Source organism: Sciurus vulgaris (assembly GCF_902686455.1).
Source record: "Sciurus vulgaris genome assembly, chromosome: 6".
NCBI lineage: Eukaryota > Metazoa > Chordata > Mammalia > Rodentia > Sciuridae > Sciurus > Sciurus vulgaris.
The window spans coordinates 104,717,743-104,743,238 of NC_136466.1; the positions used below are offsets into that span (position 1 = coordinate 104,717,743).

Here is a 25,496-nt window from a genome sequence, read left to right on the forward strand (position 1 = left end):
TATTAAGGAGAGTTTTATTGTAAAGATAGGCAGTACCTACAATTTTACATTTTTTCCAAGTCTACAAAAACTCTCAGAGTAGAGACTTCTTTGTGTCTGTCATACCAGCAGACAGATTATTTATAAATCAGGAAAGGGAAAGTTCACTTCCTGCCAAACTGAGGCAGAGGCGGTGGCACCTTAATATCTTGACCTCTCTCCAGCTTCTTTTCACAATCCACCAGGTAGTTGACTCCATCGATGACTATCTGCACAAGCTCAACCTTGTAAGTGAAAAAAGGGAATGATTAATTTGAGCAGATGATACCTGCAGGGAATAGGTCAACTGGAACAACACTTGGACAAGTCAGAACTTGCCACTTAGCTGGACTTTACAACAACTTCTTCTTTCTCACTATTTTCCTAATGGGTTGTGGGAGGAAAGGTCCACAGACCATGGTCAGAGATGGAAAGCAGAAATGTCACAATGGTTTCTCTCAAGCTTTCCTTAGCTAAGATGGAGTTATTACTTTGTGTGTGAGAACTTTTTTTCTACATTTGAAAACTATTCATTTTCTATCTCAGATATTTTTTTCCTCATCAGTTTCTGCTATACACTATCAATTTGTCTAAGAGTAAGAATACAGCGTCGCTCTTCTGTTGTTCTTTGGATCTGAATTCTGACCTTTTTTCATCTTATCTGCACTGAATATGTTAAAGTTCAGATATCATCATTCTCACAGTGATGTCTTGCTGAAAAATTGTTTAAAATCATGTGTTTGAATAAATGTTGGTGAGGATGTGAGGAAAAGGTACACTCATACATTACTGGTGGGACTGCAAATTGGTGCAACCACTCTGGAAAGCAGTATGGAGATTCCTCAGGGAACTTGGAATGGAACCACCATTTGACTGAGTGATTCTATTCCTTGGTATATACCCAAAGGACTTAAAATCAGCATACTACAGTGACACAGCCACATCAATGTTTATAGTTGCTCAATTCACAATAGCTAAACTATGGAACCAACCTAGGTGGCCTCAAAGGATGAATGGATAAAGAAAATGTGGTATATATACCCATGGAATATTACTCAGCCATAAAGAGTGAAATTATGGCATTTGCTAGTAAATGGATGAAACTGGAGATGATCATGCTAAGTGAAATAAGTGAATTCCCCCAAACCAAAGGTTGAATGTTCTCTCTGAAATGTGAATGCTGACCTACAATAAGGCAGGGCGAGGGTGTGTGGAGTAGAAGTTCATTGACTTAGACAAAGGGGAATGAAGGGAAGGGGGGGTGTGAATAGGAAAGACAGTAGAATGAATCAGACATAACTTTCCCATGTTCATATATGAATATGTGACCAGTATAACTCCATATCATGTACAACTGCAAGAATGGAATCCTAATTAGAATAAATTTATTCCCTATATGTATAATATGTCAAAACATACTCTACTGTCATGTGTATATAAAAAGAACAAATAAAATAATAAAAAAGCAAGTGTTTGGCAACCAAATCATGTTTGTACTGTGCCAGGCAAATTAATTACCCAAAGGAAACTTTGCAAATTTGTATTGAGATACACTTTCAAAAATCCTCCTTTTAAAAATACATGTTAGAACTGTGGTTTCCAGACATTCTTAAACTAGAGCACGTATACCTATTTTCCCTGCCCTGGGATCACCAGTGCAACAAATTACTTGCTTCTGAGGAGAGTCAAACTAGTTAGTTAATTGCTTACCATAAAGGAATTAATAAAATACTTGCTGAAACTTAAGAATAAGCAGCAAGAGTGGAAGGCATCATTGAGGTTCTGAGCTGGAACAAACCTTAGGCATGATGGAGTCCAGCTCCCTCCCCATCTCTTTTCACGTACAAAGAAACTGAGCCACCATCCCCATCAGAGGGCTGGGTCAGAAGGCAAGACATTACTAATGAGGCATATATTTTCTACTTATTCAATTGATGCATCCCAGTGTTGGTGAGGGTGTGGCAATTTGGGTCACCCATTCACTGCCAGTGAGACTGTTTTCGTATACGTTTTTGGTAAGAAACTTTGTCATTAATAGGTTCTCCTGATTCTTAATCCAGAAACTCCTTTCCTAGAGGTACATCCTAATTAAAGAGTTATATATAGACACAGTCAAACAAAATATTAGGAATACATTAAATAGACAAATGGACTATCTCTTCTGTGCTGTCATTTTTAAAAAATCATGTTTTTACATGACAAGGGTATTTTAGGACTTTTTGTTTGGCTGACTTTTGTGGTGTTTGGGATTGAACCAAGGGCCTCACATGTCTAGGAAAGTGCTCTACCACTGAGCTACACCCCTAGACCAAAACTCATGGATCTGAAACATACTTAATGTTGTGGGGAAATGCTCATGTCTTGAAAATTAAAGTGCTATAATACCAAATCATACTGTAATTACAATTAAAAAAAGTTTCTGAATAGTTGTAAAAAAGAATAGAAGGCAATTCAGAATAATGTTCACAATGGTTATCAGGGTTGTTGAATTAAGTAAGTGAATTTTAAAATATTCCTTGGCATTTTTTCTAGCTTTTATAATGATCACCTAGAAAAAACTATAAGGTACAGTTTGATGACACATAAATGGGGACAATGCCATATACAGTGGCCTTCCAAGTGCAGTCCCTGACCAGCAGTCTCAGCACTGAGTTGGTGTAACTCACTGCGTTGGAGCCCTCTACGCCTCGCCCATTCACCACCCAGACCCACACATCTCAATGAGTCCTCTTCACTCTACCTACTCACAGGTTCCCTCAGCTTTGTTTTACAAGTACAAGTTTATATATAACTAATGCAAATCTTATATGTCACCTTAACCCTAAAAGTAAGATTTTAGGAATTATCAAATGTCTAAGAATGCCAAAGTAAAGATGATAGTACGTGACTTTCACCAAGAGAAACTCAGAATCAAGAGAAAATCTCTCATTTTACCTCCCTCAGAGGGCTAACACATATGTTCTCTGACTGCAACGATGAAATACTATTGTCCTTTAGCATAATAGAGCTCCTGCTGCTGAAGATCGCTGAAATAGCTCTCGGGGCAGGTTGGTGACAACAGTCCCACTGTGAATTCCTTCACTTGCCCATAAATTCTCAGATTACATTGTGTTTACCTTTATGCCATTATTTCCCATGGAAGGGCAATACCACAGAATGAATAGCTAACAGGATTCAGTGGGGAAAGAGGTCTTGAATTCTGTGAACAAAGTAAGGTGTTGAGGCCACTTTTCTATATCCTTTCTCTTAGGCTGATTTTGTTAGTCCATGCTGAGAAAGTAAGAGAGATGTTACCTCTGATCTACCAATTCGGTCAATGTTGGAAATATCATACACATCCGCCACGGCTGCAGTATCCACACCACCTGTACCACGCTTCTGGAGTCTTAGGTTTTCCAGGATCTTAGAAAACCGTGGATCCTAGGATGGGATATAATACTCAGTGATATAAGCAGTGAAATGGACTCACTATCATTGGCACATTCACTGAGAACAGACATTATAATGAGAGATCATTGCAGTTAACTTACACAAAGCATTTATTTACTATGTACCAGGGCACTGTGCTGGAAATTTTCAAGCTTTACAACAACCTTTACAAAAAGCAAGTAGGAATTGCTTTTATCCATCTTTGTTTTATGTTGCTATACCAAAATACCTGAGACCAAATAATTTATAAAAAAGAGAAGTTTACTTGGCTCACAGTTCTGGAGGCTGAGAAGTCTAAGAACATGGTGCTGGTATCTGCTTGGCATCTGGCGAGGACCTTCTTGCTGCATCATAATATGGCAGAGGGTATCATATGGCAAGACAGTGTGTGTGGTAGCTTGGGTTTCTCTTCCTCTTCTTATAAAGCCACTAACGCCATCCCAAGGACTCAAACCTCATGATCTCACTTAATCCTAATTATGTCCCAGAGACCCCACCTCAAGATGCCATTAACATATGACTTGGGGATTAAGTTTCCAACACATGAACTTCTAGGGGTTACATTCAAACCATAGAAATCCCCACACAAGTGAGGTTCAGAAGAATTAACTTCTCTCAAAGTCACATAGCTAAAAAGTAGCAGAGCTGGAATTGAACCTGAGTAGTCTGACTCCAACCTTGTGTTCTTAACTTCTATACATTTTTTTGCATCTGGATGCCAATTTTGGTGTGTTCATCACTCATCTGAATAACAGCTGCTATTGTTATAATTAAAATCATAAAGTGAAATCACTTCATTTTCTTAGCATTGGAATTTTGAATAACAAATTTTAATACTCTTTGTAGGGGGATAGGCAGCATATTTTCTAAAATTGTTGTTTTGAAAGTATCTGATTTACTTGGTGTGCTTCAGCAGAAACTACTAGTTACCCACCAGAATCCTTCACCCCTTCTTCCAGCATTGGATCTGAGGAAGTGAACACTAAGTTCCTGCTAATGAAATGAGCAGATGTGACGTATGCCACTTTCTGCCCTACACCTTAAATCTTTACATGGCCACGCCTGTTTCCTCTCTTCCCTTCTCATAAGCTAGAATGTGGACCCGATGGTGACCATGTAAATGGGGACAGTGCCCTAAGACAGTGTCCTTCAAGCACAGTCCCCTGACTAGCAGTCTCAGCATCACCTGGAGAAATGCAAGAAATACAAATCCTGCAGGACGCACCTTGCAATCTGTGTTTGACCAAGTCCTGAAGATGACTGTCTTGCATATTCAAGTCTGAGAACTACTTGTGCTAGGACAGACAGAAGAAGGATATGGAAGGAGCCCCAGCAAGCAGAGCAGAGCAGAGCAGAGCAGAGCAGCCTGCCCACTTATCCTGGTTTGTTACATTAGGGAAAATTCAGAAGTCTTACTCTTGAAGACTTCTCCCCCCTTCTTCACCATCTCCCCCCTTTTTAAATACAGTCCTTAATCTTTTATCCTAACTAATAAAAATGTCCTTTCAGGCAAACTTAACCCTTCCCTTTCTCATTATTTTTCTATTACAGCTGGAGAAAGTAAGGGTTAAGGAATGGAGAGGTATTTTCTTCCTCCACAAATCAGTCATATCTGAACTGATCCTGGTGGAACCCAGGAAGACCACTGGTCACATAACATTACCTTGCTGAGTTTGGGGATCCTGACATGAACACCAGCTCGTAGTCCTGTTCCAAGGTTTGAAGGGCAGGTAAGAATGTATCCTAGGCGCTCATTCCACATAAACTCCCAACCTCGTTCCTGGATTAACCGTTCTACCTGCAAGAGTAACAACAATAAACAAATGGCAGGTTCTCAAATATCCATTCGCTCAGCTCATCCCAAACACCAGGGAGAGACATGTGTGCCATGTATTTGCCATGAATGAAACTGAACTAAATTTATAAGACTTGTTGAATATAAAATGATACCTCTTCTATTAGAATACTAAAATGGACCAATTAAATTAGATGGACCATGTAAAGCATTGAACACAGTACCTATCAGATACTAAGCTCTCAGTAAATGTCAGTTGATGTTATTTTTCATGCCAAGTCAATAGGAGAATATAGGAATTCTCAGCAGGTAAGTCTGTGTTCAGATTACATCCTATCTTGTCTGTGTGCTTAAAATAGCCAAAAGAAATGGGAAAATAACAAATGAGCCACAGACTCATAGGGAAGCATAAGAGATTTCTAATAAAGAGAATTTTCTGAAGGACTACCCTGGAAATTCACTCCAGAAAGAATGCCTGATCCCTAGGAAAAATTAGCCCCATCTCGGAAGTCACCATAGTGTCTTTGTCCAAGAATGAGAAATAGAGGATGGAGGTTATTCAAATGATATTCAAAAATCTATGATAGCATCTTACTTCTTTGAGTCCACGACAGAATCGCTCAAACACCCGTTTCATATTGCCGCCTTTTTCCATTGAGATTACCCTGGTGTGGTCTTCCTCATTTATCCAGATGAGAAATGTCTTGTCATAATTATGCCTAATGAAGAGAGAAATATGGTGTTGAGTGTTAATTACATTTGTCTCAATACATGAAAATTCCCATTACCTCTGTGGCTTGATTGCCTCATTTCACCTTCCTCATTTCCTAGATGGCTCTTATCTGTAATTGTGCCTTAACAAGCACCACAAAATAATGTTACCCTTGACAGAATGAAGAATAACACTGACTCCAACCCTTAATGATGTCAAGTTTTGCCCAACAGGAATATAAAATCCCACCTAGATCTCAGAGAGGATGACTATAGTTCAACTATGATATATTTGGCTTTTATACTTATAGGAATATTTTATCTCCTAACAGATTCAGCCAAAATCTTGTGGTGCTTTAAAAGAATGTTGTTTTTTTGGTTTTGGTTTTTGGTTTTTTGGAGTACATGAGGACTCACATATTTTTTCTATCTGAACCCTGCTGTCTATCCCAAACGAGCAGGTGCTCATGGACACTTTATCCTAGCTCCTTTGGATGTAGTCAGGATAACCTACAAGGCACAGGAGTCAAAAAGGTTTGAGAACTGTTGTCCAGGATAAAACAAGTGCACACTGGGCACCTATTCTTCTTTTTAGTGTCTTTCTTAAATCATTAATATTTATTTTCATTTCTAGTCTTTTGTTTCAAAAGTGTAAGACAGATTCTCTGAGGTCAAACAATAAAAAGCATTTTTTCCCTTTAAATACAGTCATTTCCCCCATGCATAGTTCATGCAAACCAGCTCGTTCTTATATTCCTCAGAAACATCATAATACTTAGGTGCTGTGCATACACGCTTAATGTTTCTAAGTAGTCTGTCTTCCTCATTTAGTTTCTAAGTAGTCTGTCTTCCCCATGAAGCAGGGCATGCTGTCAACTGCAGTTCACAGCAAGTTCAGGTTAGGACAAGCAGGCATCTGAGTAGATCCTCTGCACACATGGCAAATGTGAAAACACTACATCCATACCAGATTCCCCTGGCATCTGGCCAGTCACGGGCCATCCCAGCACATGTTAGTAAAGGGGACACTGGCTTATCAAACAGAAAGTGGTCCTGCAGGCCAAAAGGGACAAAGCAGAGAGAAGAGACTGATGAGATCAGGCATGACTGCAAGTGCCAGGTGAGCAAGTTTCAACTTACTGATAATGGCTGGGGTCTTAGGCAGTGCTCTCAGCTTGTCTGCCCATTAGGACCTGGGAGCTTTAAAAAATAAATGCTGATGTGCATTTCCCACCTGCCAGAGATTCTGAATGAGATGTACCTGGGTGTGGTTTAGGCACCAGAGGAGGTCTTCAGGTGATTCTAGTGTGCAGCCAAGATTGAGAGCCACTGGCTTAGTCCACATGGAAATTCTTCTAAGTCACTGTGGAGTGCATCTACACCATCAGTCAATCACATGCAATGGCAGAGTGGGCAAGAACGAGAGGTGCTAGCCTGTCCGTCTACATGGCTGCCATTCTTTATGTTTAAAGTATTATTGGTTCATTTAATAATATCATTTCTTTCATCAAAAAGTGCTAGAGATATACAATAGTAATCTACAAGTAAAAACAGTCACCACTAATTTAACGTTTACCATGTGCCAGGCCCTATGTTATGTGCTTCTAATTTATTTTCTTTAATTGTCACAATAAACTTAGAAAGTAACAGTAATTATTTCACAGGTGAGGAAAATGGAGATTCAGAGAGAGAAAACAACCTACTCACCATGGCACTGCTAGGTAGTGGCAGAACATAGATCAGACCTAGACCTCTGGGACTCCCAAGCTTGTACCTTTAACCTACCATAGACCACCACACATGTCAAAATCTGTGATTAGTTCAGAGGCTAACGTTTTTCTTTCTGTGTGTACACCACACTTTCTTGCATAGCAATGTACCTTCTCTATCATGAGCTATATGGATACCACATGTTCAAATACGATTATGCTGAGGTAAAAAGTAGATATGGGGAGGGGAGTCCTTCTAGGATCTCAAAGAAATGGGAGAAGTCAACCACTTGAACCAGGGCCTGACTGTCACTGCACAGGAAGAATCAAGTCCCCTAAGCAGGAAACTAGAGTGGCTACTTAAGGTGGAGGTGGCTTGTTCTATAACAGGACAAGCAGATGGTTGTCCTGATAGCCATCAAGACCAGGAGACATAGGCCTACATACCAAAATCATAGAGTTGCCCTGCCTGGTTTGGAAATGGGGCATATTTTGTGGAATTCAAATCTTCAGAAATGATGGAAATTTGTTTCCACTTTTCCTTGGGGTTTAGTTAAAAGTTACTTTGGAAATTGCCATTTGTTTTTTCTGTGATAAGGGAAAAATACATAAGGGACTTGAGTATTTTTCTATTCCAGTGCCAACAAGAAGCTGTGGACGATACTGGAGGCAGCAGGAGAAAAACCAACAGGAAACCAGAGGCTGGGTCTACAGAAGTAGGGGTAGGACTTACACCTGGGATTTCCTTTCCAGATTCTCCTGGGATCTAGGGTTTGCTTTGGGTGTGGTAATGGAGAACATCTTCTAGGCACAGGTAGGATTTCCATGCCTATTATTCCTATTTATTGACAAGCAAGGGGATTCGCCATTCACCTCCACCCTCCCCAACACGCCTTCTGTTGATTTTAACCATAGAACACTTCCATCTCCCTTCCTTATACTGAGGTGGTCGAAGGCCCAGGCTGTCTCGGTCTGCTCTCCCCATCAACCCCCATCCCAACCCCCAGCATAGATAGAGCCCAGCAGGCGCTCGGCCTGGGCAGAGGGACCTGAGCTCTAGGAGGGCGGCCCAGTGCTGGTCAGAGCTCTCCACCCAGCCCACCCCAGGCAGTCCCTGGGTGGTTCACCACCCACTCACGTCGATGAGCCGTTGCTGGTCCTGCTCGGTCATCTCAGACAGCTTGTAGTAGCGACCTGCCAAGTCTCCCTTGAGGCCCTCTAGGGCGGTGATGGCCACATTCTCCACCTCCCTCCGCTCAGCCCGCGAGCAGGCGGGTGGCAGGCTCAGCCCGCGAATGCTGCGACCGGTGCGCACCCGAGACGACAGCACGTAGCGCTCGTCGAACTGCCCATGGGTGATCTGCAAAGCAGAGTGGGCAGGGGAGAGTGTGGGGGCGTGTCGCTGTGGCAACCGTGGACCACGATCCTGCCCCAAACACAGCAGGTTCCCACTCTCTGATCTGCCATTTTCCTGGGACCGTCAGGCACTGTGCAGGATGTCGCAACCAATTGCTGAACACATCTGGCAATCTGGGGCAGGGACCTTGGAATCCTGTACCCCCAGGAGGTGGTTTGGATTGAAAAGGAATTGTTTCAGGAAAGGTCTAAAGTTCTCAGTGACCGGCCATCATTAGAGTTTTCGTTGTTGTTGTTGTTTTGTTTTTCTTTTTAGTACCAAGTCTCACTAAGTTGCATTGGGCCTAAGTTGCTGATGCTGGCATCTAACTTGGGATCCTTATGCTTCAGCCTTTGGAGCAGCTGGGCCTGAGCCACCATGCCCAGCTCCTTAGAGGGATTTTAAAGGCCTCTTGAACCTTCTTAATCTCCATGGTCCTCCAGGGAGTATGCTATACTAGGGCAGTCACAGAGCTTCTAAGAGACATCAAACCAGGGAAGGAGCTCTTAAGTTCTCACCACCGTGGCTCTAGAGTTCCAGCTTCATGAGCAGGAGAGAAGGGGGCTAGAGCCTACCTTGGATGCATCCAGATCGGTGGGGTGCTTCATCACCCTAGGGTCATAACCATTGTGCCTTAGTTTGATAACAGGATCAAAAAGATCAGCAAATACCTGTGGGAGAAAAGTTGCTTCTGTTTCCTCTTTCTCTGGTTCTTCTAATAGTAAAAAAAACCTTTTCTTTCACTTGTCCTTTTGTGTCTTAAGAAAAGACTAATGTCCGCCTCCGAATTCTCCATGCTACCATGCAGGGAATGAGTGAAGAGTGGATTGCTGAATAGGAACAAAGTTTTGTACAAGGGAAAATCTTTTGGAGGAAAATCTTGATTCCTTGAGAGAAGTCAGAGCTGCTGAATTCTATCCCTTTAACCTCCTACCTAAGGATTCTACCACCCCCACCACCATAAGACTGAGCAAGAAAATTGTGTGGTTAAGAATTCAAGGGGTTTCTGGTTTGTGGGATGAAAGAAACTGCCAGTTCAAGAGGCTAAGTGGTTTTGTGCTCAAAATGTCAGGAAGGTCCTAAGGTTTAAGCAACATACAAAATTTGTGGAAAACCCAACTGCACCAAAAGAAAAGCACACAGTGCTGTAGGACAAAGAAGGTCATCCTGTGAGGACCTTCCCAGCCCAACTTATTTTGTGCAAAATCTGTTTTTTAAAAAACAGACAAACAAAACATGACTTTGGGTCTACTCTTCAGATAAAATAATGTTAGGAGAAGTTATAACAGAATAACCTGCAGCTTTTGGGAGCTGTGGAAGTGAGGAGGGCTTTGGGTCCATGGAAACTGCTCTGATTTAGGACCTTGGGAGCTCAGGGCTGTGCGCCACTCTATGTCAATGAGCTACTGGTCTCATGTATTCAAGATGCTCCCTCACTTCCCTTGATGATTTCTTTCCCAAGAAACTGCCTTCTTTTTCTTTTTTCTTTTTTTATTGTAAACAAATGGGATACATGTTGTTTCTCTGTTTGTACATGGCATAAAGGCATACCATTTGTGTAATCATAAATTTACATAGGGTAATGTTGTTTGATTCATTCTGTTATTTTTTCCCTTCCCCCCACCCCTCTTTTCCCTCTATACAGTCCTTCCTTCCTCCATTCTTGCCCCCCTCCCTAAGCCTAACCCCTCCCACCCCCAATTATGTGTCATCATCCACTTATTAGCGATATCATTCGACCTTTGGTTTTTTGAGATTGGCTTATCTCACTTAGAAACTGCCTTCTGCTTGTTGAGCTGGAAGAATGCAGAGGGGAGACCTGAGGGAGGAGTGCTGCAGGCCTTTGCCATGATGGAGAGATGCTCTGTGGAAGAGATACAGGGTGCCGTGCTTTGCACCCAGGTCAAGGATGCTGACATCATGGGATTTCTCCCAGAGATTTGTTTAGCTCAGGAGTCTGGGCTACAGTAATAGTAAGGGAATCCCCAAAATAAAGACATGCTGAAACTGACCCCACCCAATACGCCCAGCCACAAACACATTAGCTCCTAATGTATTACTGGTAAGTACACATCACTAAATTTTATTTTACTTTTTTCTGTACCAAGTCATCCCTTTGATGAGCCCAGAGATCTCTATCATGCAATTCGTTTCTCTTTAGGGAGGTGTACTAGGGTAGCAGCAAAGGAAGCTTGCTTGCCCCAGGAAGCTGTAGATCTCATTATCCCAGAAAACATTCTAGATGGTTCTGCAGGAACTGGCTTCCCTTTATGAGCACACTTCTTAGAAAGCAGAAACTTGACCCCATAGAGAAGAGAAGGACTTTGGGATCATGCACCTCACCCATATCCAGGACAACCCCTTGCACTGTGCAACCTGCAGCCCATGATTTACCTCATAGGACTCCTCGTCCCCAGCCACCATGCCCACAGTCTTTATGAAGGGGTGTCCAGGGTTGTCCACTCCAGTCTGGATGCACTGGTCTAGAGTATAGCCATTGGGTGTCATCTTGTTACGGAGCTTAGCATAGATGGTGGGGGTGAGGCATTCAGCCATGCAGTTGTTGTGCTTGCGAAGGTCTGGGTAGTCTGCGCTATGGGAACGAGAGGGGCCTTCAGTCAACAGCCCTTGAGCAAAGGGACTGTAAAGGATTTGGAAGGGACAATTGGCTAGAGCTGCCTAGGGACATGACACAAGATAACCAGGTTAAAAAAACAAAAAACAAAAAACAAAAAAACAGTCCCAGTGAACTGCCAGAAATAAAGGACCTGGCTCCTGCCTAATATGGGTCACACAATACTTGCTGCAGAAGAATGCAAGCTGTGGCTCAGGTAAAGAAAGGGTAGAGTGAGAGTAGTTAGAAAATTAATTGAAACCATATTCCGACTTCTTTTCTTTCTTCCCAGAAGTTTTGTTAAAACTTCAATGACAGGCATGATTTTGGTCCCTGAGGTCTGTGACAGAAAGGCTAGAAACACTGCAGGTGGAACTACCTAGAACTTCATTTATTTATCTGTGTCCTCTGCCTGAAAGGCAAGCTCCAATGGAGCAGGGACCATGGTGGCATTGTTGAAACAGTGTCTGGTCATTGAAACAGGCAGTTAGCAAGTACCTGCTGATAAAACACACAGAGATAAATCAGATGGGATGCTGTCTTACCGTGGGATATGTACTGGCTGAAGAATAGTGGCTTGAGGACCAACCACCACCTCAAACACAGGTAACCTCACCTCAGGGATTCTCAGGGTAGGCGGTTGCCAGTGATTCCCTCAGAGATGCTGATTCCCACAAAAGAGCGATCTCTGAGAGGCAGCTTGCTAGTTTTCCTTGTCTCCTTCATCCACTCCTACCTACAGGAATCTAGGAAGCCATAACACCACTCAAACTCATTTGGTGTGTGGCCTTACATCCACAGCAAGGTTGCCAGGGCTGAGAACACACATCTGTTTTCATCCCCCTCGTGCTACATCTTCATGTCCCATCTGCAATGTCCTTTAAAGCTCATACTGAGTCAGTATATGACATCACATTTTCCAGAAGGTGGTAGAACAGGGTTGAGGCATGGGTATGCTGTCAGGGGCCCTGGATTTGCATTTGGCTGCACTAGCTGCAGGAACTTGAGCACTGGTTAGTATTGTTTTTTGTTTTTTTGAGCCTCCATTTTATCACAAAAGGATGCTAAGATGACTAACACTCTATGTAAAGAAAGTACTTAACTATATGCTAAACATAACAGATAGTCCATGTGATGTGGGTACTCAGCAAACTTAACCATCACTGTAGTTACTGTCCAACTGGACAGCAAGCTCAAGCAGGAAAGGTGATGCTACACTTCCCTGCATTTGCCGCAGGGCACTGAGATGAACAAATCTCAAAAACGATTGTCAATTTGACTTTGTCATCCTCAAGGGCTAAAACAAGGATCCTTGCTGGCAGTTTTCAGTGGGGAAAAACACATTTCTGGCTGGCACTTGGAGTTGTTTTAAAACTAAGAGGACTTACCTTGGGGGGAATAGCTTGTGCTGCTCCCGGGCCTCAGCGCACACCTTCTGCCGGTTCAGCAAGTAACCAGTGGTCAGGGCACTGGTGCCCATGGTTGCGAATAGCAGAGATGCATTGCGGCCAGTTAGCAACTTAGAGAAGGTACTGGCCATCCTTCTTCTTGGATGAGTGTCTGAAAAGTAAAGAAGCTGTATCATTCTGGAAGTAAAGGTAGTTTCACAGGATGATCCTGAATCATAGTCCAGAGCTCAACAGATAAGAGAAAGAGCCGTAGCTCCCCTTTGAGATTGTTTTGTTTTTCTGTTTATCTTTTTCCCCCTTTTCTTTTTCCTTCACACTGCTGGGGAAAACATGGGTAGGTTTAGAATTTATGAATGTCCATGCCATTTTCTCCAGTAATATAATTTAAGAAGATAAACCAAAAAAAGAGGATTTCTACTTCCAGATCTTTAACAGACTGGGTACTCTTTTGGACTTCACCACTCTATAAATAGATATTGAATGTGATGACTCTCTGGGTTCCTAAGAGTTAGGAGAAATCTCTGAGGACCATCCTTCCACTCCACTCACCCAAATGAACTCATGTCAGAGCTCAGAGTGATAAGCTAACAAGCCAGAAGGTGTGGGTAATCTTGAGGGAAGATGCCCTTCTGACCACTAAAGTCAGCATGCCAACAGTGAGGTAGGAGGTTGAGTCTGGAACCCTCCCACTAGTTAGAACCCTTGAAAGGGGATAAAGTTGTCTAAAATTAACAGATTTCCATTCCCTTGACTCCTAGCAGAAACAGACTCAAAATCTTTCTCAGAAATTTATATTTGGTTTAGGCCCTGAATTCCTGCAGATTTGAGATCAAACAACAAGCCTCCAAAAGAAGATCCAAAGATCATTAGGCATGCAAAGAGGTACAATGAATGGAAGTCAACAGAAGAAATGACCACAGATTAGATGTAGACTGATGATCCTAGAATTGTCAGATAAGATTATTACTTAGTTCTAAATGGGATGTTTAAAGATATAAGTGTTGGAGTCACAGTTTTGAATAAACAATAAAAGGCCCTTAAGAATGACCAAGCCGATTTAGAAGAGAACCAAATTAAATTACTAACTAAAGATAAAATAAGTGAACTAGAATATTTGTCTTTAGAAATCACTCAGAATGTAGCAGAGAGCAATGGGAAAAGGAAAATATGAGATATAAATTAAGAAAAATGATGACTAGAATATCAAGATCAAATACAGATCTAGTTGAAGTTCCACAAAGAGAAAATAAAGAGAAACATTATATTTGGAGAAAAATAGCTGAGAATTGTCCCGATGAAAGACAAGAGGCAAATATAACATAAGTGAACTAAAAAAATCATATCTGGACAAATAATAATAAAACTTCATAATATAGGTGACAAAGATCTTGAAAACAGAAGGGAAAGAAGGTTCGTCTACAAGAAATGACAAACATCAGCTAATTATTCAACAATAAGCCCAGGGAAATAATATTTTTATAGGCAAAGAGATAATAATTTTCAATCTAGAATGCTCAGTGAATCACGTAAGGTCAAAAAAGAAAAAACACCAAGCACATTTCTGTGCCATGGGAAGATGACATAATAGATTTCAAGACCATACAGCCAAAACTGGGTATCTGGGTGTGGGTTCTAATTCTGCATATGTGACTTGGGACAGACTGGTTAGCCTGGCTAGATCTTAGCCTCCTCACTAGTAGAATACTATGTAGTTGACTGGAATAACTTCTTAAATTATATTAAGAAATATTTCTACACAACCAAAAAGTAATTTAACAGATACTATGTTCTCCCCCCCCCCCCCAAAATATAAGAAGACACACATGAAGAATAGATCAATAACAAAGGAACTATTATAATATATAAGAAAGAAAATGGCGGCAGCAGAAGATAGTCTCAAATGCTTATAGTGGAGAAGATATTTGCAAATCTTAATGTCTACTATATAATTATCAATGAATGATGAAATTCAGGGTAAACAAGTACAGACATATACCCTACTGAACTTGCTACTGTTCAGAGAGAAGAAGGGCCTATTAGTCCACAATATCACCGATCAGGGAGCTATATAACTTGAGTGTTTGAGTAAAGAGCAAAAGAGTGGTTAGCTCTCAGTACTCTTCTCACCATTTGGGTCTCCATGATGCCCAAATAAATACAGTGTGGATTTCCCTGTCATTTGGCAGGCTCCTAAAACTTTGCTGCAAGATGCTAGGTGGATTGATTCCTTCAAAGAACTTGATGTGTATGACTGTGTTCCACCCAGGGAAGAATGAGCCCTTAAGGGGAACCATCACAAGGTACAGCATAGCCATACAAATAATTCTAAGATTATCTTTCTAGGTCCACTTTCTACTTTGAATTTTGCGAACCCATCAGTCCATCAGCTTCCATCTACCAGGATCCCATGTGGAAGTCTACTAAACTTAAATGTTTCAACTAAAGGCATTAAAGACCTAGAAAAAATTTAAAAACTTTGTTTTTTATATTGGTCCAGGATTATCAGACCACCTTTTTCTTCTGTGCTAATATCTAAAACCAATTCTCTTATCCTAAAGACAACAGGGGTTGCTAAAACTGGACAAAATAAGTCAGATATTTCTTGAAGTTGTCCTGGGACCTTGTAATGGCCAACATTAATCTCATTACATATACTTCTTTGCTGCCTACAAGACTTCAGATGTTGTTAGTGTTCTTCCAAGAATGGGCAATGACTCCTCAAAGGGCTACACCAATGCTTTCCAGTCCTGCAGGCAACACTAAGACAGCCTTTGGTCTATCTCTGCTGCTTCCACACCCATAAGTCTACTTTCTGAGCAGAGAGGCAATGTTGTCACCCTGAAATTTACTGTAATCTCAGAAAGTACAATAAACTTTGCCCAGATGCTCTGTAGGTAGTAGGGGCCTAAAAGTACGCTGAAACATGATTTCCCTAAGCTAACAAGAAGGACGTTCATTTCTGAGGCTGACCCAAATAGCTTGATCTTTATGTTTCTTTAGTTGTTTATGCACTGATATGTGATCACATTCAAAGTCTGTTCAAAAAGATTTTTTTTTTTTTTTTTAAACAGAGTCAGAAGAAAGAGGAGGGAGTGATCTCCATGTACAACCCAGGGACGACTGGTGATCTTCAAAGATCATGCTCCCTGTTAAGGTGACGTGTGAGTGGGCATTTGGCTCAAAGTACTAATATTTGAACTGTCATCATATCTGTATTTTAGTTTCTTTAAATGATAATATGAGTTTCCTTTTTAACAATTCCAACATTGCATTGGTGTCTAAATGAGGTACCATTCATGTGAATAATTCTGGGGAGGCTTTGGTTGTAGCAAACAAAGCAATCCTGGAACTGAATTTTTTTTGTGTGTGGTAATGGGTATGGGGTTGTGCACACATTAAGCAAGCATTCTACCATTGGGCTACATCCACACACCTTTTTAGTTTTTATTTTGAAACAGGGTCTTGCTAAGTTACCCAGGTTGAACTTAAACTTAGAATCTTTCTGCCTCAGTTTCCCATTAGTTAGGGACTACAGGTGTGAGCCACTGCACCCAGCTTGAATTTCTCAAGTATCCCTGCTTCAATTCTTTGTAGAGAACTGATACAGTTCAAGTTTTGGTGAAGTAAAGAATGCCTGCTTCCTTGACTGTATGTTTTCTCTTGCCAAAACTCACAAGACATTGAATTTCACTATTAATGTCCCAATGAATAAACTTCAATGTGAAATTGAAACAAGAGTCTTACTGAACAGGCCTATGATCTGGAAATGGCTGCTCTATGCTCTCCTGAGACGCAGATTGTCATGCAATGAAATCACTTTTCTTTATGACTAAACTAAATCTCTATAGCATGTTAGTCTTTTAAAAGCTGCATGGGCAGAACATTGTTTTGTCTTCCATATTTCCCTGCTACTTAGCAGGCCCCAAACATTATAGAAGCAGTATTTACAGCTAAAACCCCTACTCAGAATAGGTTCTGTTTGTTTTTTGCACAGGTGAACAAGATGTGGACAAGTAAAGCTGAGAGGGTGTTTGTGGTAAGAGGTGATCTGTGCCCACCAAGGCAGTCAGTATTTGGCTTTGCTTAGTTTCCTTTGAGCAAGCCTAAAGTAGAGTTGTCTCATGTGATGGTAGACAGGCTTCCATGTGTTTCCAAGACACTCTGAGAGTTCTTTGTGGATATCACAGGCAGATGACATCTGTGCCTGATTCTGCTTTGTCTTACAACCAGGTGAAGACCTTCAACATTATCAGACTGTGCGGACCTGCTCAAGGCCAAGGCAAGCATATAGAAAATTGTTCCCTTGGATGAAGTTCATCCCTCCCAGGATTACCGAGACCCACTTCAGGGAAGCTCAGGACTTGGTAGGAGCTGCCGTTGTTAATGATGTGAGGCAGGCACTTGTGTCTGACAATTTCTTATGATTTCCATGAGCCAAGATGTGTTACACTAAGAAACTTCATCTAATTTTGCTCAGGGTTTTTGTTAGTGAAAAGCAGCCTGCTGGCCTACCCTCTGGGAAATTCTTTTCCACAAAATATAGGAAAGAAAAAGAAAACCAGTTTTATTATCAAATAAGCAAGTATTAAACCAGTGGTGCAGGTTACCTGCTGAAGAAACCTCAGTGACAGACAGAACCCTCATCCTTTCACATAGCTAAGCAGATACATTCTCAAGGACTCTCAAGTAAGAGGACTTGACGGCACCATTTGTCCCACAACATTCCCACAACATTCATTCTAAGTGTTGGGGTGGTCATTTGTGTCAATTGCCTTGATTCAAAGGACAAATAAATATCCTCACATCTGTATGACAACAGGTAGTTTTACGATGGGGAGCCTGGGATCTAAGTTAGACTGCTATCTCCCCACAGAGAGTAGCAGGTGCAAGCTGGACACCACCCTCCTCAGTGCCTACGTCTGAGAGATGGCTGCCGGGTCATCAAACTGGCTGGAGGCTTACTTGATTGTTTTGTTTTTGTTTGGTTGGTTTTTCTGAGGCAAGTTCTCACCCTGTTGCCCAGGCTGGTCTTGAACTCATGCTCCTCCTCCCTCAGCTTCCCAAGTAGCTGGGATTAGAGACATACACTACCATGCCCAGGCTTAGCTGACATTTAAAAAAAAATATTTACATACATTTCAAAGGGGTAGAGAAAGAGTTTACAATGACAAGTTTTCTAAAGGAAATTCTCTAAGAAAAGGAGGGGACTCTTTCCCTTTTTGATCTAGGGAACATTAATTTGGTTTCCACTCCCCCATGTGCGGGTGAGCACAGGGTTGCAGGCTCAGCAGGGCTCTCTTCAAGGGTGGACAATCACTCAGAACCAGTCCCACACTTCAAAAGGATGAGACCCAGTGAAGACAGGACTGGGTTGCAGTTTTTCTTGGTTCTCAAACCAACTGACCCACATGTGATAGGGTCTCATTAAAAGCCTAAAGTGAGTGAATAACTGTCATAGTAATGTGAAAGTTGGAAAGGATTTTAGATGTCATTTAGTTAAGATCAAGTACAGGGACCCCTTTTCTATAGCCCTCTTTAAATACAAGCAGCGCTGGGGATCTCGCAGCTTCCTAGAGCAACCTACTTCGCTGTAGAGTACCTATTATAACATTTTTCATATCTTAATAAGGTTAACAGGCAAAATTATTATTGTCCAGGGCTAACCCCTTTATGTACAACAATCCCAGGGAACAGATAACTTCTTTCAGTCATAATGAGGGAACTCAAAAACAGAGCTCTTAACTAACAACCCAAAGTCACACAGCTATACAGAAGTCACATGACTCATTTCCAGCCACTTGCTTAAAGGAAGGTCCTGCTTTCACCCAAAGATTTTATAATGAGCAACATCTCAGTGTGTTTGGAGAAGTTGACCCCCTTATTCTCAAGGAATCGAGCTACCTGAGAGTCTCAGCTGTTTGAGGTCCTCCTTAGTCAGGGAGACTGAGAGGTTTCCCTCATCCATGGTTTTCTCAGGAGGATAGCAGGGAAAGGATAAGTATGGAGACCACTGTCTACCAGCACCCAGGCATGGTTCTGCACAATACCGAGAGGATTCAGAGCCAGAGTGTGGCCCGTGGGGCTCCCTCCATCAGAACACCAATGACCATAGAGTTTCACACAGTCCTCAGGCTGTGGGTCAAGCAGAGCAAGTGAGGTTGACATGCCTCTCAGGGAGAAGCCATGGTGGACAGTGAAGGAGGAAAGGGGGAACAATGAGAAGGTGAATGTAGGTGGCTTTTAACAATTTATTCATTTTTTTTTTTTTAAATTAAGTACCCACTATTTGCCATTTTGAACAGGGATGTCAGTCTGAGGGGAAAACTCTTGCATAGTATTCACTATGGCTGAGCACATGGTTCTGTTAGCTTAATGGATGTTACCCCATTTAATCCTCTCAGAAAGCCCCTTAGGTAGATGATCTCATTATCTGCATTTTAGAAGTGAGAAAAGAGAATTAGAGAAAGGTCAAATAATTTGTCCAAGTTTGCACAGTCCATGCCTGGTAGTGCTGGGCAGCAGTCTGCTTTAACAGTTCACCCTCCGAGCCAACATCCTCTCCTGTCCAGCTAGAGGTCATGTGGTCAGTGCTCTACTGTGAGGCGCAGAGCCCCAGGGGAGCTTCTGGGAAGGCCTGGCCTGGCCCAAAACTGGACAGACTATCACCTAAATTGTTTGAGGGACTTGTCAGGTCTTCAGCTCACCAACATATTTCTTGCTTCCTCTGCCCTGGGACTTAGTCCCACACTGCAAAGGATTAGAGTGGAAATGGTGAATAGATACCCACACACCCGTGCATAAACAGAAGACCCCAGATGCTGGTGTGCACACATGGCTTGTTTCTGGACGGCTGCTTCCTGAGCATCTTCCAGGGGGGAGTGCATTGCCTCAGCCCACACCAGACTTAACCTAGGCTTTTGATTGCTGCAGAAATGAAGAAAGGGCTAAATGTGTCTCCCATTCTATACCTAGGGCCAGAATCTTAAGGACAAGGACACAGTATCTGGGCCACTGTCACTAATACAAATGTGGCCTGTGGCAGGTCTCTACAGAAGATAATTTTCCTAATATTTGGAGGATTGAATTAAATGTGAAGTGGATTTGCATAGAAATTTTGGTGGTTGCCTATTTCCTAAAGAGAAACCCATGACTTGGGACATACTGTTTGATTCTGGAGTCTAGAATACCTACAGAAGAAACCAGGGGTAGATCTGAACAGGATCAAAATCGACTATGTTCAGAAGATTATACATCACAGCCTGAGAGCTGTCTTGAGTCTCATTCACCTATCTATCAGTCCATCTGCTCACCTATCCCATCAGCTCAGCACATTATGTCAAATACTGGGGCTGCTCTCAGATCAGAGTTTACTCTAGTGGGAGAGAAAGAAAGATAATTATAATCCAAAGGACAAGGTAAAAATAATAAAGAGGAAAGAAGACCCATATCTGCCTGGCACATCAGGGAGGGCTTTCTAGAGGAGGTAAAAAATCTCCTGGGATTGGGTGCACAAGGGGAGGTCTTTCCAGACAGAGGAAACAGAATGCACAGAGATGGAAGGCAGGAGTGGCAGTGGAGTAAAGTGGAGTGAGAGGCAGGGTGGGGCTGCACAGATAGGTGCAGTGAGACCATTGCAGCCATAACCAGAAGAAAGTAAAGGTGAGATGGGGTCTTGATTCTGGAGGTGGTGAAAAGCCACAACAGAATTTTTAGTGTGGGGTAGAGTGGAGGGGGACCAGAAGGACTGTGAGCCACCCATACAGGGTTTAGCAGCTGTCACCAGCTGTGTGGCTGGGAAGCTGGCAGGACCCTCCCTACTCTGGCTGTGATGGCAAACACCTGGACTGCCCTCTGAACTATGGCAACCATTTGGAGAGGGGGACAGGAGACAGCTAACAAAATTTAAAAATGCCCTGACCCAGCACCACCTTTGGAAATTCGTTCTGCATAAATAAAGCTGCCTGTATAAAAGGAGGGAGGCAGAAAGATGTTTGTTTTAACATTGTAGTGGCAAAAAAAGGGAAGTGATTTATCAGAGGGAGGAGGGTTATATCGAATGTTCAGACCATGGGCTGTTCTGCTATTAAAGAATGGGGGTTAAGGTTGCCACCATTGACCTGAATGTATGTCTATGACACATTCTTTGATTAAAAGGGGAAAAATACCTTACATAGGAATGAATATGAGTGGCTGCAATATGAGTGCCACTCCAATGAGTGGCAAATAATTTGTATAATGTGTACATATTTGTTTTATTTGTATGAACATAAAAAATTATTAAAGGTTATTCATCAAACTGCTAAAAGAGTTACTTCAGAGCAATAGACTTGGAGGAGGCCACTTTTCAATTTTTCTCTCAATAGAACTCTATTGCATCACTCGAACATGTTTACATTTATGATGTTAAAGAATAAAATGCTAAAAAATTCAGCTGTGAAGTGTGTTAAAAATTCACATTTTTAGATGCTGCCTTTTGCATGAGTACCTGTAATAACGAGGCTTTCACATACACGCTGTGAAAAGGCTTCCCAAGCACAGGCGATCACCAGCCTCACTGGGTGTGGGAACCTTGATGTTACCCTCCTGAGCCTCAGCAGCTTCTCTGTGATGGCCATGATGAGCCCTCTCCTCGGGGTTGGGAGGAAGAAGGGACGGGCTGCAAGAGGCCCTGAGTAACTGTGAGTCCCTTCCCCTAATGGCCCCAATGGTCTTCACTCTCTCCTCCAAGAAAACCCTGATGATCCCAGCCTGTGATGGGCTGCCCCTCTCTGAATGCTTATCAACTTTAGCTTGTGTCTTTTTATTCCCCAGCATTTGAAGTATTTCATTCAATTGCTTTATTCTGTCATCTCTCTGAAGACAAGATTATCCTCTCACGTACTTCTAGATCTGCTGCTCATCCTCTGAAAACCAACACGAGGGTTCACAGCATGGGTGCAACCAGTTGGACTCCCTGTTTCTTCCAGACCTCCCTCCTGACACTGTCCCTTGAGGCTTCTTGGCTTCACAGGACAGGCCCTCCCTGTACCCTGCTGCTCGCTTGCTGGGGTATCTCCTTCTACCTAGAATATTGTTCCAGCCCTGCACACCCAAACATTCCTCTCTCTTTTTTAAAGTAGCAATTATTGAGCTCCTACCATGAGCCATGCATCGTGCAAGGGGCTTGACAAACATTATCTTCGGGCTTTGCAACAGCCATGCTGAGTAGGCATTTATTTTTGGATCATAAGTGACCTGCCCCTGGATCTCCATGCCAGTCCAGTGGGAGAGCTGAGACTTCAACCCAGGTTTGTCATTAGCCTGGACCTCAAGCTATTTGTGGACCCCAGCACCTCACATACAGCCCTAAACCAGCCAGCAATTGGAGAACCACTCTTGTGGCTTAGGACCTAGGAGTGCCCCAGGTCACCCCATAGGCTTAGCCCACAAAACATAAAAATGCATTCACCATCGCAGCTCCAGGCACAGGATTGTCACCTCAGAGCATGTGACTCCTTGTAGAGTCCCAGAATATTACAAGCCTGTTCTCTTTCCCTGTTCTCAGGCTTCTGTTGAAGTGGCCAGAATGCCAGGGATATCTCTGCCTTTTCCACTCTGACCCAAGGTGTCTGCCAAGCCATACTGGGGATGCTGGGCAAGTCTGCCTTTCTCTGAGGAGGGGGCACATGGACTTTCTTTCTCTCTCCCTCCCTCCTCTCTCTGTCATACAGAAGTAAGGATTTCAGGAACTGTCTATTTCCGTTTCCCTAATGCAGAATGCCTCTACGGCGCCTCATTTTAAAAACATTATTTGCAGCATCTGGGCTAAAAAGGAGCAGAATTCCTGGGCTGTACGCAGGGAGGGTTTTGTGGACGGTGCAGGCGCACAGCCTGGTGCAAGCAGCAGTATCATGTTCGTCCCTACACTTGCCCTCTCCATCAAAAGATAAGGACAGCCACATTAAGCCCTGTGGGCTGAGTGCCCAAGAGCTGTACGTCTTTCTGTCCCAGGCAGGTGTACTTGGAGCCTGGGTCCTGGCCTAAGGTTTTCTTTGGATCTGTGACATCCCAGAATATGGAGGCCCTGGGTTGTCACTGCCCAATCCCCAGCCTCCTGGTCGTCTGAATATCCTGGATGGAGATGCCATGTGTGCCTTTCTGCTGACTCAGAGTTATTTCTGGTCCTGCTGTTCACGGCGTCCATGTGTCTGAGCTCCTCGGGGCCGCAGGACAGGTGGAAGGCAGGGAAGGACCACGTGTCAGCTTTCCTTCCAGAGAGTCACCCCAAAACGAGGACGTCCTTGGGGTTGGACCAGCTCCACAGGACACTCTGAGCAAATTCCCTTGATGCCAGGTGTCCTAGGCCAGCAGAAAATGGCTGTCCCCTCCCAGATCTAAGAGAGCAAAGGGTTCAAGTTACCTCACAACCACTATGCACAGTCAACCTTACTGAGCACCCTCAGGCTTCTCTGTCCTACTCAGCAAGTAGGAATTCACAGGCCAGAAAGGTTTATATTCCTTTCTTACAAAGCAGAGGCCTTTCCTAGGCCCCCCTTGTGATGCAGATGTAGAATTATTGCCGGACTTTTTCTCAAGGTAAATGTTTTCAAGAAAAGACAGCTAGGAGCCACCTTGCCTTTCAAATAGCTGTAACAGGGTGGGGCATCTTTTTCTCTACTTAAGCAAAGGAGTCTTGTCTCCCAGGCAGGAATGGGTGCGACCTCTATCAGTCACCTTCAGGACCGGCTCCCTTTGGGGATTCTGGCTCAATGGGCAGGACCTCCCAGAATGCTGGACATAGGCTCCCCTGGGTCCTCGGGGAGACAAATGGGTCTCTTTCTAGACTATAAGTGAGATGGAGACCCAAGCTTCTGAGCCAGGGGCAAAGCCTATCTCAGAGTCAACCCCTCTTGCCTCTGGAAGCCCAGAACTCCCCACCCATACCTATCTCATAGTCTGTGGTTTCCTGAACCTTCCTCAGCCACCCTTTTCATAAAAATAACATGGCCCAACACGAGGGTGTGATTTGATTGTGAAACTGACAGAGTGGGAGAGATGTAGGGACTCCTGTGCCTTAGCCCATGGTCAGAATTAACTTCAAAGTCTAGAATCTTTGGAAAAGGCCCCTGTCAGTGCAGAGGAGGAACGAAGTGCTCCAACAATCTAATGACACCCACCAAGAGGTCCTCTAAGGGTCCTCAGAGAGCCTGCCCACCAGGAGGCCCTCCTGCCACCTTCTGGTGGTCAGATTCTCCAGGAGAGAACAGAGGAAACAGATCAAGGACACAAGTTGTGAAACAGAAAGAATGAGAGCTGCAGACAGGAAGAGCGGCTCTTCTGGAAACAGCACCCCACCAGCATGGTGCCATTAGGACTCCACAGCCACCTGGCAGACTCCAGCTGCCTCCGTGGAGGGTCACAGAGCCATCCACAACGTTTGTGGCAAGGCTTGTGGGAAGGGCAGCACTGAGGAGACCCAAGGGTGTGGATTGTTTGGCAACACACTTAAAGCAGAGCATCTGAAGGCAGAGATGACTGGCGTAACCCCTGAGAGCCAAGCAAGCCAGCGCGCACACAGCAGCTCTGCCGGGGGTGAAGTACATTCAGCCCAATTATGAAACCTTCTTTTTTTTATGGTTTTGGTTTTGATCTCTGGTGGGGAGGAGGGCAGAAGAACGATTACTTAGCTCATTTTTGGTGTATTCATGGATTAAAAAATGAATCTCTAGCAATAATACAAATAGTTTGAATTGGGTTCAGCTTATTGGTAATTAATCAGATGTTTTTGAAGTCCTCAAAAATTTTAATTTTCTAGGTAGTTCAAATCATTGATTTTGTACCTCTTTTGATGCTGTAAAGGAAAACCGTTCCCAGAAATAAGTGTGGAGTAGTCTCTATAAACTACAAGGGAAAGAAATTTGAAGTTTAAAGTCCCAAGTGCAGCATCAAAATTCCACATTTATGGCTTCTTTTCAAATGAAAATTTCTGATTCGCTATCAAATAGAGACACTTCAAGCAGGGTGCTGCTATGGTTCAGGCATCTCCTGCTGAGCTGTCCCTGCCTGTGTGCAGGGAAAAGAGGGCTTGAGTCAAGGACAGACACTTTGCTGGCTTCTGTAACAAGGTACCATTATTTCCTCACATACATGCAATGCCCCAGCAAATGTCCTATACATGGTCTTGGTCCACAGCCCTGGGTCGACTCTTCCAAACCCCCTCACAGTGGTTCTAGCAAGTCTCCCTCTTTGGAGAAATAAAGCAGTTTCAGAGGTTCACTGACCTTGAAGCGGGAGTCTGCCACGTCCTGTCCTGCTGCCTGCACACAGCCAAGAAGTGTAACAGGAGCTCTATGCTGGGTCTGGCCTTGAAGAGGTTCTGGTGCTGGGCGGGGCCCAAGGGGTCTATCCTGGCCAATCCTGTCTCAGACCTCAGGAA

The 25,496-nt window shown here is 43.2% G+C and overlaps 1 protein-coding gene across 1 annotated transcript; it reads right to left on the reverse strand.

Annotated features, from left to right (window-relative positions):
- CKMT2 (creatine kinase, mitochondrial 2) lies at positions 1-25,496 on the reverse strand. The gene is made up of 10 exons (XM_079144432.1): positions 25,342-25,496; positions 13,061-13,232; positions 11,453-11,651; positions 9,634-9,729; positions 8,801-9,022; positions 6,921-7,006; positions 5,838-5,961; positions 5,111-5,245; positions 3,313-3,438; positions 1-263 (listed from the first exon to the last, which is right to left on the reverse strand). The coding sequence occupies exons 2-10, from the start codon at positions 13,210-13,212 to the stop codon at positions 144-146; spliced, it is 1,260 nt and encodes a 419-aa protein (XP_079000558.1). The 5' UTR covers positions 13,213-13,232; positions 25,342-25,496; the 3' UTR covers positions 1-143.